Source organism: Ptychodera flava, chromosome 17 (genome assembly GCF_041260155.1).
Source record: "Ptychodera flava strain L36383 chromosome 17, AS_Pfla_20210202, whole genome shotgun sequence".
Taxonomy (NCBI): Eukaryota; Metazoa; Hemichordata; class Enteropneusta; family Ptychoderidae; genus Ptychodera; species Ptychodera flava.
The window spans coordinates 13,772,983-13,794,138 of NC_091944.1; the positions used below are offsets into that span (position 1 = coordinate 13,772,983).

At 37.7% G+C, this 21,156-nt stretch overlaps 1 protein-coding gene across 18 annotated transcripts in view; it reads right to left on the reverse strand.

The window, feature by feature from the left end:
- The window catches only part of LOC139115554 (protein scribble homolog), a 106,912-nt gene that overhangs the window by 32,563 nt on the left and 53,193 nt on the right, over window positions 1-21,156 (reverse strand). For 6 of the 18 annotated variants that reach the window (XM_070677779.1, XM_070677771.1, XM_070677782.1 and 3 more), the window contains exons 4-15: window positions 18,676-18,765; window positions 14,154-14,349; window positions 13,188-13,332; window positions 12,481-12,553; window positions 11,618-11,747; window positions 10,408-10,590; window positions 9,777-9,930; window positions 8,174-8,289; window positions 6,378-6,473; window positions 5,006-5,221; window positions 2,980-3,183; window positions 661-780 (exon numbers count right to left, since the gene is read on the reverse strand). In XM_070677779.1, coding sequence (XP_070533880.1) covers window positions 661-780; window positions 2,980-3,183; window positions 5,006-5,221; window positions 6,378-6,473; window positions 8,174-8,289; window positions 9,777-9,930; window positions 10,408-10,590; window positions 11,618-11,747; window positions 12,481-12,553; window positions 13,188-13,332; window positions 14,154-14,349; window positions 18,676-18,765 — 1,723 coding nt within the window. The remainder of the gene's footprint in view (window positions 1-660; window positions 781-2,979; window positions 3,184-5,005; window positions 5,222-6,377; window positions 6,474-8,173; window positions 8,290-9,776; window positions 9,931-10,407; window positions 10,591-11,617; window positions 11,748-12,480; window positions 12,554-13,187; window positions 13,333-14,153; window positions 14,350-18,675; window positions 18,766-21,156) is intronic. The other 12 variants (XM_070677785.1, XM_070677773.1, XM_070677787.1 and 9 more) reach the window with 3 other exon arrangements.

Below are 21,156 nucleotides of genomic sequence, written 5' to 3' on the forward strand. Positions count from 1 at the left end.
TTTACTGTTAGGAAAATAACAAAGTTATAGCAATGCATTATTTTGTGTAGAATCCCGCATAAACATCAATGACTTTGTACTATGAATATAGACTGAATTCCTTCCAATGCGCTCTCAGTGAGTTTCATTTCTTCACTTTTTAGCTGTTTGTTTGTTATTACTTCACACCTTTTTTGTCAATGACCTCTGACCTTTCACCTTTTCAGACTCAAATAAACTGCGCTGGGAATTTTTACAGCAACACCTAATCTTTGAGTGGACATTTGTGTGAAATATGACACAGATTTGATGAAGAAAACGATCCCCTGTAAAGTCAAATAATTAAACCACAGTCCTGTGGAGCCACTGTGATTACACATTTACCCACTCTGCTTTACTTGTGTTGTTTTGAAGAGACATGCCACCATTTGTATTTGTCGTACAGATTGCTTCAAATGAACAGATTTCTGGACAACACACAATGATAACTTGGAAATGGTCTGACAAAGCAACACCACACTCCAGTGAGTTGTTGAACAGAAAACAGATATGCACATGCATGACACAGACGGGGGAAACGTCACTTGCATGCATGCAAGTAAACACAACAATGAACTTGTGAGTGTTCAGATATGACGGTAGTGTTGGTCAAGAACTTGAAATAGAAAAGCATAGATATACCTCATCCTTACGGAAGTCATACTGTGGGCACTGGGAGGTTAGTGTACGTCTCATGGCTGATTTGGGCCCCAGGCGAGGGGAGGGTGGAGTATGGACGTCAGATGAGTTAGGGGTGTTGTTCTGTGAGATAAATGACATATGAACAAAAAAAAAACGAGAAAGACAGAGAGAGAGAGAGAGACCAATATGTAGCATGCAATTGTTCAGCACGGCAGTTTGTTAAGGCAGCTTGGTTTCTTGGAAGATGGTGAGATGCAGATGAAGTTGTGAGATGTGAGTTAACATGCTGTTTCAGGCACGTTACACGTAACTTCCGATAATATTTTTGTTTTAGAAAACACGCACATTTTTGCTCCTTCCTCGGTTATGTTAAAAGACAAAATGTTAGCCTTGCTATAGATGCTAGAAATACTCCATATGCATTGCTGTTGTTGATAAATGAATTCCAGCCCTGGGCCATATATACATGTATATATATATATATATATATATATATATATATATATATATATATATTATATATATAATATATATTATATATATATATATATATATATATATATTATATATATATATATATATATATATATATATATATATATATATACAATGGCTATTCTATAACTTTTTATTATTATTTGTTCTAATGTAAGAGCCTTTTTTTGGAAATTAACACCATTTCACCTTGTATTCCAATATTCCTGCACATGCAGCCTTCTAAAGAATGGGAAGACCTGAATTTTTGAAGAGACAAGTGCAAGGGGGGATGTCGTTCAAAATTGAGTAATATATTCCACCGCATAGCTATACAGTGCTGGCAATGCCCACTTGGCCCTGAGCTTTACTGTACATGTGTTATGAATGCACCAAAGTATTTCTTACGGTATTTTTTACTGTTAGGCTTGACATTTTATGAGAAAGGGTTATTTTACTACCTTTTTTTCTAAAATAGCAATAGAAAAGCATAGCATCTGCCAAAAAGGTCTCCTTCTATCTAAGTTTTGGTAAGCACAATTTTCATAATTGTGCTGTCAGTTCTGAATATAGGGAAATTGGCTTGACATGTTTGACAAGCAGGGAATGGAAATTATGGACTGATCAAAATTCTGTGTTCTGTTGATGACCTGTAATTTTCAAGTTGTTTCAGTGCCTTTTGCACATGAACCTGTTTAAAAACTGTGATTGTTAGAGCATTAGAGAGACAGCGATGTTCCAGATATGAAATATAATATGTCAAATGGCTCTGTACGGTCAGAGACAACATCTTTCATCCTTCATTGCAGTTTACATAAAACTGAATGTGTTAGTGAGGTTAAGATCTATGAAATAGTATATATCAGTCACACAACAATAAATATGGTGGTGGCCAGCTCTATATGTCAGTTCTTCAGGGAGTTCAAAGGTCGGGGTACGGACTTGAGACGAACAATCCACACCATCTCCAAGAAACCGAAAGCTGCGGTATTGATACACAGACAAATAAATGACCGGAAACTGGACAACAGAGTATGACAGGTACACAACACCAGAAATGAACAGCAGACGACAAAAAACATCACCAGAAGCAGAACTTTGAGATGGAAACACAGAGATGGCACGTATCACATAGAAAGATGAGAGTCAAATGTGAGGACAAAACAAACAAACTGAGTTTACACAGACGCACGCCACATTTTGTACAGAAATACACCGACTACATCACTACTGACTGTCAAGTAAGAACATCGGGTGCGCACAAACATCTACTTACTATATTTACTCTAATTTGTATATCTATAATAGATTTAATTTTAATGGATATGTTATACTTCTACTAGTTACTTTGTACACCTAGATTACATCTATGTTTTAATACTAAATGTATCTTATTACTGTGTGCGACAATCAGATCTAGGCAGCTGTTACTGTTTGGCAAATTTTGATCACATTTGAAATGCTCGTGCATTGATACTGCCCCTGCTCTGTTCACTGGAGCAAGTTTCATTGAGTTGTGTTTGCCCTGTGACAACAAGAATTTGGTCTCATCCATTGTGTTCAATTGTTTGATTGGACCCATGTATTTGGAAAAAGGGGTTTTGATGAAAAAATACATGTGTTAGTCATAGTCAGTGATTACTGTGGCTTCAACACCAGACAAATTTAACTTTGATGGGCCTTTACATGAAGAATTTAGCAGTCAAATGCACTGGAATGTGAAAACTGAATGTGAAAGTTTAGAACACATCTCCAACTTTGTTGCCAAGGAGAACAGCTACAGAGACTAGAAGTGGTAACATAGTTACCATGTTGCCGTGGCACCTAGTTGCCATGGTGACTTACCCTCTCTTCTTTGGCAGGTTCAGCGCCTTCTGCTTGGTTCTGCATTCGCGTCGTCACCTGCGTCAAAATGGACAACATCTTTTCGTCTGGCTCGGCGTTGATTCTCTTGTTCTTCAAGTGATGCGGAGTGTCTCTCCGCCTCAGTCTGTCGTGTTTTTCCGGCTGATCGGGAACTTCCACGAAACCAACCCTCCTCTCTGTGTGCTGTGGAGAATTCAAAATTTTTTCTTTGTGAAATGAAATGATTTTTCTAAGCCTCAAATACGTTTAGGGCCTGCTGTAACATGTGCATCAACTCATAGTAAATCTAGAGTACAATAAAGGGATTGTGGTTGCACAAATTCTCAAATAAACACAATTTGCAGTGGTCGAATATTTGATTTTAACTATTGGTTGAATCTAAACAGAGTCAGCTGAAGTAAACACAATCAACTTCACAAACCATTTACTACGATCCAATACAATATGGTTGGCTAAAAGATTGTTATCAGTGAATCTTTTTCATGAATACTATCATATTACTGCAAGTTTCATATCCTTTTCATATCTCATATTGCTGACATAAAATATCTAGTGTCATATTTATACAGACTCTTACAAAATGTACAATCATATTCAACATTTAATGATGTGGGGTCTTTCACTGATTTGCCAATCTGAGATTGATCCAACACAGAGCACATAATTGCACCATGTCACTGGTGACTCATATTAATTTGTACACACACCTAAGGTTACAAAATCTAATAGAGTATTTTCCAAGGTTAGATCTTCCATGACTGTAATTAACAATGCCAAATTTGAAATGAAATTAAACCTGAGTACTCCTAAACTTAAATGCTGTCAATTTGATAGAGGAAACAGTAAGAAAAATTTCACTACCTTGCAGTTTAATATTAGTATCTCAAGCTCGAACAAGATTTTCATCAGAAAATAAAACTGACTGGTTCTTGTATTTTCTCAGCTCAATATTTCACTTGTTTAAACACCCAGACAAAAAATTATTCTTGATGACTCAAGAAACGTGCAAACTGGCTTTCTGACTGGCAAAACAGCAGGAAAATACTAGTACTACCTCTGGGAATTTACATCTAATTTCTCAACCAGAAACAAGATTTTTGCCAGAGGGTCAAAACCGACTAGTGTGCATTGCCCACTTGAAAGCTTTCAATGTCTTCCCCTCATTGACAAAGACCCCACTTTCAACAAACTCAACGAGGTTCTTAACAGTTCCCCCGACAAGATTAGGTCAACATCAAAGTGTCCATTAGACTTCTTAGGGGCCGTGAATAATTACGAAGTGTCCTTGACAAACGATACAGATGGCGTTTGTGGGGTGAGCTCTTTTTTCATTATCTTGTACAAATCTGTACTTACAATACACTGTGGTCATCCCATGGACACCACAAGTATGCACCATGCATGTTGTTCAAAAGACTGCGGGCACGACACAATCTGAACAACACAGTTCAATAGTTTATCACATTTTACGGAAGTTCAAATCGTAAGTTTGTCATCAGATTTTCACACTTCATGACTTCTTTTTAGGCAAGGGGTGGGGTTGGGGGGTTGAGGTCATATCAAATCAGTTTCATTTGCCATGCATGTGTTTTAATTATCCACAGCCCCTTAATTAATCGCATCACTTATCATAAAATCCCCTTCAGAGCAACGTCGACCTTGAAGAAATACACGCTATGAATTGTAAGACATCCCTACCTTCCCTGAGGACACCATTGTGATGGCTACTTCAGACAACCTTTGACCCCTCCATTTATGTAAAATACCCACACTGAACAGTCATATTTCTGACTTTTTTGGCTTCAAGGAATTGGTTGAGAGAATTCCTTCTTGCATTTATCTCTAACAATATCAAATTATCTTTTTCAAATGCATGCCTTTCACAAATTACCTCAGTATACAGATAAAGCATTAACCCTGTATACATGCTGTTGTTTGCCATACAGCGCAGGGAAACAGTGCAAAATAATGTGCTACTTTGAGGTCAAAGGCTAAAGTTCCTAACCTCTACTTCGTTGTCTTCGTCGTCTTCCTCTGCATCTTCTTGCTCGCTTTCATTTTCATTTTCTTCCGGTTTGTCCCTCTCGAAGCTCACTGCAGCTGCGCCCGCGGTCGGCGAGACTGGACTCTCATGTTTTACCTCTTCTGTTCGTCTCACTTCGTGAGCCTCGCTGGCCGAGGAATGATCGCTCTGATGTGATGATGTGCTGTGTCGGCGTTCCTGTTATGATGAATAAAAAAATTTACCAAAAACTGAATAACTACTCAATTTCCCTGGTCGCAATGACGCTAACTCAAAAATGTCAATCCTGGATTGTGCTGGATTTTCTCATTTTATCTTCAAATGGTTATGCTTCTCGAATAACCACTTTTACAGATTCCACTTTGAATGGGAATACTCTGTCGAATTCAAAATAGGCACTTAAAGTGCTCTTCTTAAGTGAGTGGGTAGGAAATCCATAGAGAGAAGGAGATGACATCTAAAAAATTTACCTCCAGAAATCCAGCACATCTCTACAAACGTCCAACTTAAATGTCATCATTAATTTTATATACAAAATGCCGAAACATTATCACAAGCGTGCATTGTAAACTTTACCTATAAAATAAATCTTCTTTTCATAGGGGATTTATTGCGCATAATACTGTTATTCCATCATGCCTGACAAAATCTGACTGGTCAGGTCTATTTACTTTTGTGTCTCTAGGTTTTACGCCATGATCGCTAATATTTAATCTTGTATTACACAATTGTACTGTTTTCAATCTCTTTCAACTGACAGATGTCAGTTTGGTACATCCGAGTTCTCTTTCAAATTAACAATATAGTCCCTGCATTCAAACACACTTTCATAATAGTAGAGAATGTCACCAGTAAATATGTCTTTTTAAATTATGCCATGAACATTTCAACATGAAAATGCTCTCAAGCAATACTTTTTGTCTGAGAATAGCGTTTGGAACATTTGTGAAGATTGCATTCAATAAAATCTGACATGTATAATCAAGAAAAACACACATCAGTCCGTAGAGTTTCCACAATTGGACATATTTGATAAGAGACGGCAGAAAAAAATTAAAAGGTATCACACATTTCCCTGCCACTGAAAAATGAGTTACTTTCTGAATGCTACTCTAGAATATTCACATCTGCAGAGTTGTTCTATCCTTTGGACCCTACCTACATCCTTAAATGGAACAGTCTACATTACATACCATACAATGCCAGCACCAGGATATACCATTGTAATAGGAGGGAGGGTTGGAAAATAAAACAAGTATGAAACAGGCAAAGCCTCGTGAATTGAGACTTACAACTGTTCAGTACAAAGTCAAAACACACTGAGTTGAAAAGTTGTGCTGTAGTGGGATTTTACCTCTTTTGAGTCTTTGGCCCTGACTTGGTGGAAGAGTTTGGCGTGACGTGCTTTCAACTCCTTGGGATGAGGCGTGTCATGACGGATGAAATTACTCTGAAATGAGATTGGTTTGACGGTAAACAACCGATAAAAGAGCACAATATCGCCAATTCCTTCAAACACAAGTTAATTGCAGACATAGACCAATATTGAATCTGGAATAACGTAATGGAATGGGTCTGTTTACTACGGAAGTTGGTACAACAACTTTTGTGCCAAAGTAGGACCTTTGTAAAGGGAAACATGGTTGAAAGAGTACAGGTAGCCTACACTAAAATATTTCTAACATATGTGTGCATGTGTGTCTGTTTGTGTGTGTGTTTTTGTCATACAGTCTAACAGGATGTGTGTCCTTGTATGTCTGTCTCTCTATTGGCAAGAAAAGATTATTGGATACACACCTTCCATATGAACTAAAAAGGTTTTCTTAAGGGGCTTCTTACTACTTAAACACACTCTATCCCCAACCCTAACCTTGATGACTCCCTAGTTTACTTGTGATCAATGTGAAATGTTGTCTTCAATCTTAACATTTCCTTTACCTTCCAAAGTAAAAATGTTTCAATATGTCACCAAGAGGACTGTCAACCCTTTCTAGAGTTGAAACACAGCTACAAAGAGCTTACTATTCTGAGAGCAGGTACAGTTTAATGAAATACTCTTTCCTTCACCAAACGACGACATAAAACAGTGTCCTTCATTAGAGCTGCTGGCACAATAGGCTTAACTGCCAGCGTTTATGGTTTCTCAACATTTTAAAGCCATGAGCTTATCAAGTAGAAGGAAATAATGCTACCCCAATTTGACAATCCTTGAACAAAAAGTACACAGTGTCTTCTACAGACAGTTCACCAGAGTACATATGATGGAAATACATGTATTTCAATGTGCGTTTATGCACATAGTTTTATTTTGTACAGCCCTTCCTTTCAATTCCAGGTTTAGCCCATTGTACAACACATTCTACATTACTTGTATATCACAGCTGCCTTCTGTATAAGGAAATAATTTAATCAGTTATAATTTTAAGGAGAATGAAAAATACATTTTCATTGTGAAGCAAAAAATGTAATTCTTTCTAAAAATAGTTTTCACACTGAGTTTAACCCTTTCACCCCCAGTTCCCTGTATACAGGTCCAACTTTACCATAGAAAACAATGGATTTGGGACAAACCATGGTGGTGAAAGGGTTAAAAATGTTTATCCCACTACCTCCTCCTTTCACCCTATCATCCCCTGTTTCCCAGTGTTGAGGTCCATCTTTGACATTGAAAAGAAGAGATTCAGGCCAAACCATGACAATGAAGGGGTGAGCTACACATGTGACAAGAGGGAGTTTGTGTCAACAATTCGGAAGACTAATTATATCAAATATGTGATAACTTGACAAGACAAGTTTTTTGTTCATAATAGTTCATTTCACGTGCTGGCGACATTTGAACCTTACAGTTATCAGCAATGATATGCACAGTGATATACAGAAGTGTCCATTTACAGAAATTTCAAACTGGAAACTGACAGAGGTAAAACATATGTAGATTTAGAGGTGCAGCAACTCTCTGGACAGAAAATTTGAATTCACTACAATTTGCAAAACGAAATGCAGAACTGGAATTTACAATGACACAATATGCAACCTTTGTACCACCATTGTATTATATGTGTGAATATGTTAATTTGTTTACATATTGGTTTGCTTGTTTGTATTTTTGTTTGTCTGTTTTTTTATCATGAGAAAGCTGGTTATACTTACTCTCAACTTCTCATCATTAGTGTGTTCATCTGGAAACTTGACAACAACCCGATCCGGAACATGTCCAGACCAGCTGTGTTGACTGTCACCCTCCATACTGTTTGCCAGCAGGTTTTCTGTAAGAGGAACACACACACAGACTGATCAGACGCTATCACAAAACACAGGGACCAAGAGCATTGCCACCCCTGTCAATTACAAATTGCATTGATCCACTCCATTCCCAGGGATGGGACCACTAACTATGGAAGGGTGTGCTTGAACATTTACGCTCATGTAACTTTATTATATTCGATGTCTACACAAGACATGGATACAGTAATTATAAATTACCCCAGTCTACATTTTGAAGGAATTCTGTATTTTAACAAAATCTGTCCATAATACACATGCAGTTATAAAGTGTAGCCACTTTGCCACTAAAAGACTAAGGTTCAGAGGATGGGGCACCACTGGCGACCGAAACAGGCCATTTTCACAATCCTACAATACATAAATCCTACGTCATGGTTTTTATGGCAGTGACTGGCATTCAACATCTTACATTTTGCTGCAAGGAAAATGCTAACTCTTGCTTGAAATCAGCCACAGGGGAAAACTCAGTACTGCCTTCGGTGAATGGGCTTGGCTTTCACAGAGGGTATAAACAAGATGGCAAATTTGGACACACAAATATGCCAGAATGTCAGGTCATGGAGGTGGGTCATGAAAAGGGCAATCCGAGGTCAAAATGTCTTGCCAGCTGACAGACAGCTGACCCTTTGTAGGCCCTGTTTTGACCAATGACAGATAATTTAAAATCAATGAGAGAAAGAAGTACCTTAACTTATGACAGGTAGAAATACAGACAAGCTAATAGAAATACGATACTTTTCAAAGATGTATATTGGACACTCTTGAACGAAAGCACATCCCATACCCATCTTTGAACAATGCTTACAGGTTGCAGAGACAAGAAAGAGTCAGTTTATAACATTTAACAACTTCCCTCATAAATATATTGTAAGTTACAGAAAATCAAGTTCAGATACTCTCATAAAACATTAATCTTTTAGTTGAATGATTTAAAAATACAGAAATTTTGATACTAAATTCCTCAACTCTATTGCTATGAGGCACTAGAAAATAGCTTTCTATGTGAAAATAATTCCATTTTTCCTGGGAGTTTGTAACATTCATGATGACGATTCAAAGAATATTCAAAGAATATTCACGTTTTCTGCCAAAAAATTTGCTTCTGTGCAAGTGTTTTGTAAAAATTTTCACAAAAATTCAATTTGTATCTTTTCCAACAAGAGAAAAAAACAAATTTTCAACAAGCAGAATGTATAATTATATTTTGTTCCATTTTAGAACACGATCAATTTTCCGAACATTTTTTTCACAAGAATGTTGCAGTTTTCTAGTCTATAGCTACAAAGTCTGGTAGATACCACAGTTGACAATTAATTTTGATAGGTTATATAGATGCTTACAGAAGATGAAGTACCACAGAAGGATATTAACTTACAGTTACGGGAGTGTAGCGTTCCTTTGTTAGCGAAAGTGCAGACAGCAACTCAGGAATACAGAGATTTAAAAAAAAATTAAAAAGCTCACTTACTTTCTTCTAAATCTATGCTTAGCCCCTCGGAAGAACCAAGAGAAGGCTTACCCAGGCTTTCTGAGCGACCTTGCTGAGGCAGTAAAAAACAGGTCAGGACTTTCTTTTTGGAGCCTTCGAGTTCTTCAGTTTGGAAGTTGAGCATCGGCTGGGCCTAGGACAAAGTATACACATATGGAGAACAACTTATGTTGAGCCTTTGAAATCAGACAATTCTTTTGTAAGTGGGTAATGAAAAAAAGTGCAAAGACATTTCATTGACATGCATTTGGTGTGATGAAGTCGAATAAATCCGCTATGCAATGTGGGAAAAGTTATTGAAATTATTTTATCTTTTGTAGACATATTATTGACGAATGTGTGGAGTAAAACATGATTACAAACAAAACCATTATTCTCTAGAGCTGTTGCTATGGCAACGGTGATTTCATTCTTTTGTGGTTGACAGCTTTGCATAAACAGAATTGGCAATCAAAGTACGACTGCAATCAAATCCAAATGACAAAGAAACATCAATTTTTCAGTCAAATTTGGAACAACCTTACTTCTTCTATCAAACTCTGTCTTTTAAAAGATAAAATTTAAGATGAGATAAAGAAATTCCACACGCGTGCAGGATTAGTTCACCAACCTGATTTTCTGAGAGCCACAGCGCTTTGAGATTACACTGGGCGATTCTAAGCGGTAGATGGGCTATCCTATTTCCTGACAAAAATAACACGTGCAGCTCCTTCAGACTTCCCAATTCCGACGGAACCTCCATCAGTCGATTGTCTTGCAGGGATAGAACCCCGAGTTTGTGGCATCGACCAAGCTGAAGGTAGGATCCCAAGATGATATGTACATGCAGTCAGTGATTATCGTCAAGGCTTATGTTCATAAATACATAAATTTGCACGATTATGTTGTATTCTTGTTTCATGAGTCAGGACATCAAATTTTATCTTCTAGGCGATATTTCTCTCAAGAGAAAGGCAATCACCATCACTAATCTGGTTTCAATATTGACTTTTCTGTGACAAATTGCTCAGTTTGTCGTAATATCCGGGTACAAAATGAACGTATCATTTATTTTGGTCAGGCTGCCATATTGAATGACATTCAGAATGATTCTCACTTTGTATCTGTTTCAAACGTCAATATTTCACAAAAAGAAATTAGTTTCTGTTTCAATGTTTAACTCTTCCTCAATTTTTAAATGCTCTAATTCAATACACAATGACAATGTATCAATATTAACACAAGGTTATATGGTATAACACCCAAGAGCCATCTATCACTTACATTAAACATACTTTTTTTCAGAAGGGCAACTTCTTCGTCTGATTTTCTCTCAAAGTACATTGTCCCTTTTTAATTCCCAAACAAAGATTGCTAAAGTGTTGTTAGGAAAACTACATGGGAGAACACAATGAGTATCTTAATATAATCCCTGGGAATGAAACTTTCCCTTTCAAGCCTGAGCCTGGGCTTGAAAGCCTCCTCTATAAATGTTGACACAGGCCTTGAAAGTTCCCCTTTAAATGTTGAGCCTGGGCTTGAAAATTTCCCCTTTAAATATTGACCCTGGGCTTGGAAGTTTCCCCTTTAAATATTGGGCCTGGGATTGAAAGTCTCCCTGTTAAATGATGAACCTGCGAATGTCTCCCTCTTGAACATGTCCTCCGATATTTTACATCCCGTAACAGACAGCCTCTAGGGCTAAGGACATCATTTCTGCCAGCCAGATCACCGATCTCTTTTTCCTGTTCTTCCTTCAGGCATATTTCCCCTCCCTCCTCTTACAAAACCCTCTAAAAATGACTGCACAGCGCACTAGTTCCTTGCATTGAGTAACTCACCTCTGGTGGTATAGAGTTTAACCTATTCCTGTCTACATTTAAGTTATTCAATTTTTTCAAAAGGCCAATGGTGGCTGGCAGTTCTTGTAAGAGGTTTTCTGTCAAGATAAGCTCTTGAAGGTTCTCACAGCTGTGTGAAAGAACAGAAAAGATGACAATGAAATGATGAAAATGCTGATTAAATGGCACATGTTCTTAGGTGACATCATTGGAAAAATTTTCAAAAACGATCTGGTGATAGAAGTTCAAAGTCTGTAGCGTATATGGACAAAAGAATTTCCAATGATTCTTCAAAACCTTCACTGCTCAATTTCATTCTGTTCTACACAAAGCAACCTGTATCACTCACACAATGACACAGCCTTTTGGTAAAATTAAGTACTGTCATTTTTCCCGCCTAAATTGAAATGCAACATTTAACCACTTTTTAAGAATTTTTTATAATTCTTTTGGAAATTTTGGACCAAAGGAACATGAATTTTCAGTGGCTACAGTTATTTATCAAAATTTTAGGGAAAACTGAAAAGAAATTGTTTGGACCTGAAAAAATTGTGTGCATTATATATTTTTAAAGGGGACAAAAATTGACTTTCGTGTTTAAAAGATTACAGAACAACTTACACATTCAACTGGTTGATATTGATATTTCAATGTTTTGTGTGTATAAGAACAAATAACGGTGTTTGTGAGAGATCTACATACATACAAGAGATTGCAATGGATCCTTTCTGCTTTTTTTTATAAAGATATATATGACATGGCAACATACCGGTATTTTGTATTTACAAAACAATGTTTTTGATGTATTTTCTTCATCTGAGCAGAGAAAAGTCATGTGTGGGGAAATTTTATATGGATCTTACCTTCCTATTGCTGGGGTTAACACAACCAGTTTATTCTGGTCAACTTTGAGCATTGTCAACTGTTTCAGACTTCCTGCAAAGCAAAACACCGGAACCTTTAATTTGTAAACACTGGTGTCTGTTAAAAAGGACTATGGGATTCATTTTTTGTTCCAATATTGGAATGACTAAAAGTACAGGTCTTGGTGGATTGATACATGGTTAGACAGAATTAAACAGAACATCCATTTATACATTCGAGCAAAACAAAAAATATTGTGAGAAACTTTTTCCATGCTCTACACATCCTTTTTCATAGAATTCTTCTAATCTCTTACAATTGTAATTCTGGCCTGTCTAACTTATCGCCCTCGTAGGAAGTACAGACCATTGAACAACTTTTGTACAAAGTTACTATTCCAGGTACAACTTTGAAAATATGCTCACGGATTTGTCTAGCTCTTCAGCTTCTTTTAAAAATTTCCTTCATTTTACCTGGTGGGTTTTATAAATTTGTAAAACAAGTTCCTTTCACTCACTTGTCCAATAAATAAGTTAGCCGAAGAATGTTTGCAAATTCACACAGATTACTTGATATGAAACATCATGTAAGTATTGGTTTTTCACCCCTTGCCATTGATATCTTATTTACTGTGTTCTACAATGCTGTTGGACCCCTGTACTGATAAGTAGGGATGAAGGGGTTGAAAACTTGAACGAAAACTTACCGATACCCTCTGGTAACCTTTCTAAAAAGTTCTGTGATAGATGCAAATCTGTTAAATTTTCAAGGCCTCCAATTTCATCAGGTAGGCAATCCAGTCTGTTTTCAGAAACATCCAAGCACACTAGACTGCGAAGGTTTCCAATTTCCTTTGCAAAACAAGGAATTATCATGTCAGATTCCCGGATATATCACCCACTTGGATTGAAATCAGATAATGGGCACACTAAGTTCAAAAGAGTTTCACTTGAGATCCATCTTTTTTGATAATATTGTTCAACCAATCATGTGTGAAACGAGCATGAGAACATCACTAAGAGCCTAGATTCCAAACACCCTTGATCAACAATACAATCATTTCTTCAGTTCAATGTACTTTTTCAAGGTCATAGGTTTGCAAGGGGGTTTACTGCACTGTACCAGAATCTTCTCATGTGCTAATCTGGTCAGTAACCTCAAAAAAGTTATGTTCAACTATGCTTCTTGAGATTACTTTTTTAATGTGAAAAGTTCTTCTTCAGAGAGCAATGTCGGTATTGAAAAGACCGTAGCTGTGATTTCAGCTAATTTTCCTGTACATCTGTGACACACGGCAACCTAGTTATCATGGATAAACTTACTGATGTATGGAAAGTATTGCCCTGTGTCTTTCCAGTTTTCCACTAACAGACAAAATATCATATCACGCTTACAAATATTAAACATTTTCTTTGCAGTGTTAACAATGTGTATCATATAAACAGGTTACGCTGACCAGTAGAATAGTCCCAATTCAAAAAATTTTGGGGAGAAATAGGAAATTTTCTGGGGTTGAAAGCCGCTCAACAGATAATACAAAGTCTTAGAATACAAACACGACTTCAATATTGACTTCAAAATATTACTATTGGGCAGCCATTGGTCAATAACACTTGATGGGCAGCCAATAATAACACTTGATATGGTCAAGGGTAATAATTCATATACTCACTGCTGGCAGTTCTATGAGTTCATTGCTATCTAGCGACAATTCCATCAACTTTGGTAAAGCACCTAGGGTTTCCGGTAGTTCTTCAAGTTCATTACTCCCTAAATCTAGCTGCTCCAACTTGACAAGGAATGACAGCGAGGAAGGCAGGAACTTCAGTAAATTTTCTCTCAGCTCAAGTGTAATAAGATTAGATAAGCTGTTTGGGCAGAGAAAAGAGAAACAACATAAATAGTTTTTGATTATTATCAACAAAAGTCAGTTCAGTGTGCTTGCATTTCAACATAAAAAGCAAACTTTCGATTTTTAAACTTTCATCAGCATATTTCTGTGGTGAATGACCTCAGTTCAAAGTTTTACAGGAGAGGAGGGTGACCCGATTAGGAAGGATGCCACTCCCTCGAATCCCCTTGGATATATCCAAATTTAAAGCATTTTTTCCTTTTTTGAAGTTCTCACTGGACATATAATGCTTTGAAAGTATTCTGTGTTCACTATCCGCACCTTCAGTATTCAAGATGACTTCAAACCTAAACAAAGCACTGTTCTTTGTCATTCGGTTTTCGAAATTCCTTGACTTGGAGGTGACAGCATTGACTGAAATGTCAACATTATTCTCTCGCTACTGTGCAAATTTAAAGATTTGTCAGAAATCTTTTGCATTAGTTTTGAATATTTGCCATTTTATGACCCCTACTGGATGCCAACAAGTGATAAACATGTTTGCAAGGCTGAAAAGAATCAATTTTTCTGTTGGTACAGTAATAGTGTACTGGTAAGTCACACATACATTGCTACGTTTAGTATCATACTTAAAATCATGGTTGATTTCATACACATTGGTGGAAAACCATCAGGGACAGGTACTTTCAGGCAGTGTGAAATTCACAGTGTAAACTAAAATGCATTTACAGGTATGAGCCTACAAGCGATTCCGTCTGACTTGGCCTAAAAGGACACTTACAAAAATTGCAGATGGCATATGCGCAAACTAATCAAAAACATATGGCTCTGTTTGAGTAAATGCATTTGAAGCCTGAAGCTAAGCACCACAGAACAGTACAATATTGCTAGACACTTACACTTGGCGCACGAGTTATCGGAACACTAAATTAGGTAATTACCCAGCAACTTGGCTGAGTACTTTGCAATTTGACCTGGCATTTACCTAAACAAGAGTCTGTTTTATGGTCTGAAGACTGATAAGATATCCACCACACTCAGCAGGCAGTTCCTCCACTGAGTACAGGGATGTAGAAAATTTTTGTCACAGCAGGAAAATTATGGTTGACAGCCGGCAATGTCCGTAATGCGACAACGAAGCGGTCGTTGGGGGTGGGTGTGGGAGGGGGGTGCCCCCCTTCCACGGTGCGGACTTTTTTGATTTTGAAGTCTCCAGAATGGCTCTCCTGGACCCATTTATGAATTTTGGTCAAATCTTGCACACTTTTACATCATGTATGATGTAACAAGGTAGGGGCAGTCAGGTGATCTCTCTTCAGGTACTTTTATTTCTAAACATGTAACATTTATTATTTGTATAGTCTCGTTTTTTCGATGTACACTGGCCACCATAAACCGGTAACTTCGTCAAAGCTCAATTTTCTGTTCAATAGCCACGTGTGAGAAACTTTAAATTTACTTGTAGAATTGTCCCCATATTTGTCGTACGTCAGAATCGAAGAACACCAGCCTTTGCTGCACATATAGAAATAATGAAGTCCGATTTTTCGCTCACCGTTGCCATCGAATACATTGCTAAACACAGCTAGGATTTCTTTCTCACCGTCACTCTGAGATAACACGTACTGTACATTGTTGTTTGATTCACGACCCAATGAATTGACATCACTAGTAGCAAAACTTTTGGTTGTTTCAACAGTTTCACTTGAACGCGGTTCGCATTCAGTTGTTTCGATAATACTGGAACACGGCGGCATTGCACGGCCGCTTGGGAACTCGACTCGGTTGTTTTGGTTGCGATTTCCGGAGTACATGTAGGACTTGTACTGACACTCTGCTAAAGTGCCGGCAGGTTCCTCAGCAGATTTTTCACCGAGAGTTTGTTCGGCCTGTTTATCAGAGAAACCACTGAAGAATTTCTTGATACTTCGCTGTTTATCGCCCAAACATTTACAATCTGCATGCAATCTCCGCAAAGTTGAAATAGGCTTGTCATGCAAATACAACTGCGTGACTGTACCGAGTCACTCCGAAAGCTAGCCGAACACGTGCCGACAATGACGTACCAAAAAAACACAGCGAGGTCAACTGCGACCTGCATGACCTGTGCACTGCATTCCGACAAGCACACGTACGTTACCGCGTACCGATCCCGGGGTACCGATCGCTTATGCATGTAGATTGTTTCAGGGTACTCTTGTTTACGATTCGATTTCGTTTGACTAGGAATTTTTGGGAGTCTGAAAAGACATGAAACTCTACGATTTTGTAAACTTAGTACTCAACTAATACCTGATCCCGTAGCGGACTGAATTTAACGCGAGTGGCCATTTCCGGGTGAACGCACGCACGTACCGTATATATGTATACATCCTCGTACTCGATTACGATTGATTTTTCGGACACACAAATACAAAAAACTGCTGTTTCTCGTTGCAGTTACATTTATTTTTAAAGATTTGTGAGAAGATTTTGGCTTTTTTTTAAACTGCAGCAGAAATGACATCGATTTTACATCTACAAATAATTTTCACAGCCGGCAAAATTTTGCTGACAGCCGGTTGTTTTTGCCGGCTGCCGGCTATTTTCTACATCCCTGGAGTAAACTGATATGCCTACACTGCAAAAAACATTTTGACTGGCAGCTGCATGTAGTTGATGGGAGAGTTTTGAAGGGCCGGAGGAAGAAAATGTTGTAAAGTGTAACTGAAACATGATTTGCCGCTGTCATTTTGTGTCCTGTTTTTGTATATATGCATGTTATTACCAGTTTTTTAATCACAATTACATACATTGAAGAAACACTGACTGTCAGAGCAACCATCCAATCATATGATAAAAATGGACTGTTCCATCAACGTCGGTGGTGGGCTCATGGAAGGTGATAAATTTGACGAGTTTTGTAACTCTAGATTTACAAGGGATGCTGCGATGTTTCAATTCCAAATAACATACAGAGGCAAAACCTGTCAGGTTCAGGCCCAGGACACAAAATGAGTACAATAGATTGTGTTACATCATAATATTTATTCCCCCTTTTCACAATTTTCCCATGAACTAGATGCCAGTTGAAAATGGGTTGTTCCTGTGTAGGCATATCAGTTTACTCAGTGGGAGCTGCCTGCTGAGTTTGGTGGATATCTTATCAGTCTTCAGACGATAAAACAGACTCTTGTTTAGGTAAATGCCAGGTCAAATTGCAAAGTGCTCAGCTAAGTTGCTGGGTAATTACCTAATTTGGTGTTCCGATAAGTCGTGCCCTCGCTGTAAAAGTCATGGTGCCTACGCAATATGGCATAGTTAGAGGCCCAGCGGCCAAGTAGACAGCACTTCCTCTATAGGATTCAATAGGCATTGTGATGCGTAGTCACACATACATGCAACTGGACATTTCTGCATTGTCTCACTACGACATGCGCCCTGCATGGATATGCAAAAAGTGCCAATATTAAAACAGACATCATTCTGATATCTCTTTAGAGCATTAACAGTCGAAGTCAACAGTACACTCAGTGTGACAGTTTTCGGACGGCCTGAGTTTTCAGACATTTATGACATGCTGTTCGTTGTACCCACTTCGCTCTGCATTGATAGCGTTTTACAAGTCATGTTACCACATATGAAGTCAGATGACGCTGCTGTACCGTTTTGAATAGTTTATTTTTTCGGTAGAGGCTATTTCGGGCGCTACAAACTTGGCAAAGTTAACACACCGTACAATACAAGGTGTCGAAAGCACCACACAGAGACAGCCCATGTCCGATGCTTAAAGCATGGAGGTACTACCTCCATGCTTAAAGTAAGCACCATACACGTCGAAATATAGTCAGGTCGTCCACGGATTGAACGTAACTAATTTATCACGAAATTTTTACAAAAAGTTTTCTAAACACATCGAAATTGAAAATCGGGGGTTTGAAGTTTCAAAATATCAATGTTTAGCCCCTATAATCGCATTCAAAATACGACGTCCGATTACTGCGATAGCAGTCCAATTACTACGCACTCAACATGGGGTCAACAATTTGGCAACTTTGACCCCTAAATACCACTTCCATAGTGTTAACAGTTTGAGGATATACACAATAAAGTTTTGAAGGGTATGGTAACAAGATTTCGTAGTGCTCGTCATTTATGAAACGGCTCTAGGTGAAATTCACTACCCTGTCCGAAAACTGTCACACTGAGTGTAATGTAAGGTTTATTTCTTGTTTCATCAGCATGCTGAGCAAATGTAATTTTACGCAATCTAGTCTCAGGCAAGACAAAGTAGACATTTTCGTCTTAATATTATTGCACACGGAACAGATCTAGCAAGTCCTGTGATGAGTGTGTTTCTTACCTGCCAATGTCTGGAGGTAGCCTTGCGAGTGAGACATCGTTTAAACAGAGATGGGTCAAGTCTCGAAGTTGCGTGAATCCATCAGGCAGTCTTGAAGAAAAGCAAAACAAAACACTCACACGTCAGTTTGACACATCTAATACAATCAGCAAATATAAACATACAGAAAACACCAGTATTTAATCTGCTCCATTCAGCATGAAAAAATGATGAATCAACAGATCTGCTGTTATTACTAATGATAACCAAAGTTTCTGATCCTCAATAGGTCGATGAACTTTGACCTAAAATGACCTTGCAGTCCGTACGTCAAACGAACATGCCTTACTTTCATATCAATACACACTATACCTACTATGTATTCCTCTATATTTGAAGGTGAAAAATATTCATTTCTTAAAAAAGACAATTAAGTCATAGTCCCTCTTGTAATTGTGAATTTGTTAGTGGAAGCACTGGAAGTAACTAAATTCGTATTATGATGCACATGACAAAAGAAATGAGGGTACCAAAGACCTGTCTGTGACTGATGCCCACACTGACTGATGTCCGCACGGACAGATGGAGCCTAATCCATAATTCCCCTGGACTTCATCCACAGGGTACTAATAACACACATATACATCTAACAACTATTAGTTTATATCTACTCAACAAATAAATTGGCACAGGTACAAGAATTGACTGTCCATCACAGTCAGTTGTGCCTTTTCTTGACTATTATTGATGTAGTCTCTCGCACATACATGGGTGGGGAATGCATAACACAAGCTGCAAGTCTTACGGCACTCGCGGCTTGCGCCTTTGTTGCTATGTTTGCGATTCCCCCACCATATGTACAAGAGACTACACCAATAAGAGACAGAAAAGGCACAAGGGACTGTTGAGAGTCTGGCACAAAAAGTCAGTACCAATGAAACACATTTTTGGCAACAATTTCTTACAACAAGGCATTATTTCCGACTTACTAACCTGTCTTATGTCAAATTAGAACCCCACTTGAATGTAAATGTTGTTGATCTACAATATATGATATTAACTTTCACTGAATGCGGGAAATGAAAGCCCTTCTTCTTGAGTAGAGGCAACGTTGGCATTTCCACATCATATACGGTAAAATGAGCACTTAACATTCTAAACTTTTCACGGTCAAAGTTTTGCACAAAAAGAAATCCTTTCCATAATGAACTTTTCTTGTTCATTGCAGATAACACTGCCTGGAAACCATTTCCAAGACGTAATTGACGCACTGTAAGGATAAGGATTACGTATGGATTGATGGATTTTCTGGAACATAAATCTGTCCACGTTGTGGCGGCAAATGTCTGTCATTAAAGGAGATCGTCGTACAGAGTATAAATATGCGCCCTATCAGAAAGAAAGACTAGCAGTAGAGCCCATTTACCTTATTAATACGGACCTCTTGTTACGTCACACTGGAGATAAAAATCACCCTACTCATAAAATTGCTTAAAACCTCCGTTAATGCTGCCACTCTGTCTGATTAGCATTCCACCACATAGAAAATCAAATTGAAGTGTATTTGCTCTGCCTCAAAGTTTTAATTTAACTATGCCATAAACAGTAGCTACTTTCTATGACCGCTGATTACATGTTGCCCCAAAGGTAGAGATTTTGCATCTCCGGCAAACTCCAACAAAACATGGGATACAATGATAACTTCTTTCAAACTTTTGTTCCTTCAGGGAACTAGTTTCTTATTCCATTCTCTGAAGCATGACAGTAGGCAAAGCTAAAATATGTAATACATATATATTAAACTTCAAAGCTGAAGTCCCATGGACTTTACTCATTTCTTCTCAATTTACAGAATGAGAAAGTTCATATTTCACAGACATTTCATGCTTTTGGGGAATAAATCACTATATGACATTTCTCAATTACAATGTGCGTATCAATAAATTCTATGATATTTGAAAATTGTAAATGCTGCCATTAAAATGAGGTTCATATTAAAAATCAAGAATATGATATTACAAAATGACAGAAAAGCTACCATATCCCATGATTGTAAACAGTTTTTACTCAAAACAAACAAGACTATATAAACAAGAGAAGAATTTCACCACAGTGACGTGTAATTAGCAGGCTATGAGAAATGCAAAATCCGAAAGCTACATATAAGTAAATGTATGATCTACGAATAAATTTCTAAACACGTATGTGAAATACGAAAATGTCACATCAAAGTTTATCTTTCAGAAATTATGGTGCGAACTGAATTTTCTGACATTTGATGCACAAATAAAATTTGAAAACTGAACTTATGACAATGCATAGATACAATACATGCATGAACACTGATAGGCTAGGAGAAGAGTGAGGAAATATCTTTAACAGGTACAAATCATTGATGCACAATGTATCGTGCTACAATCAGCTAAATAAATATTCTTTTAGACAAAAACTTCTAAGGATTAATAGAATCTCACACCCCCAAGGACCTGGGATCAGATTTCT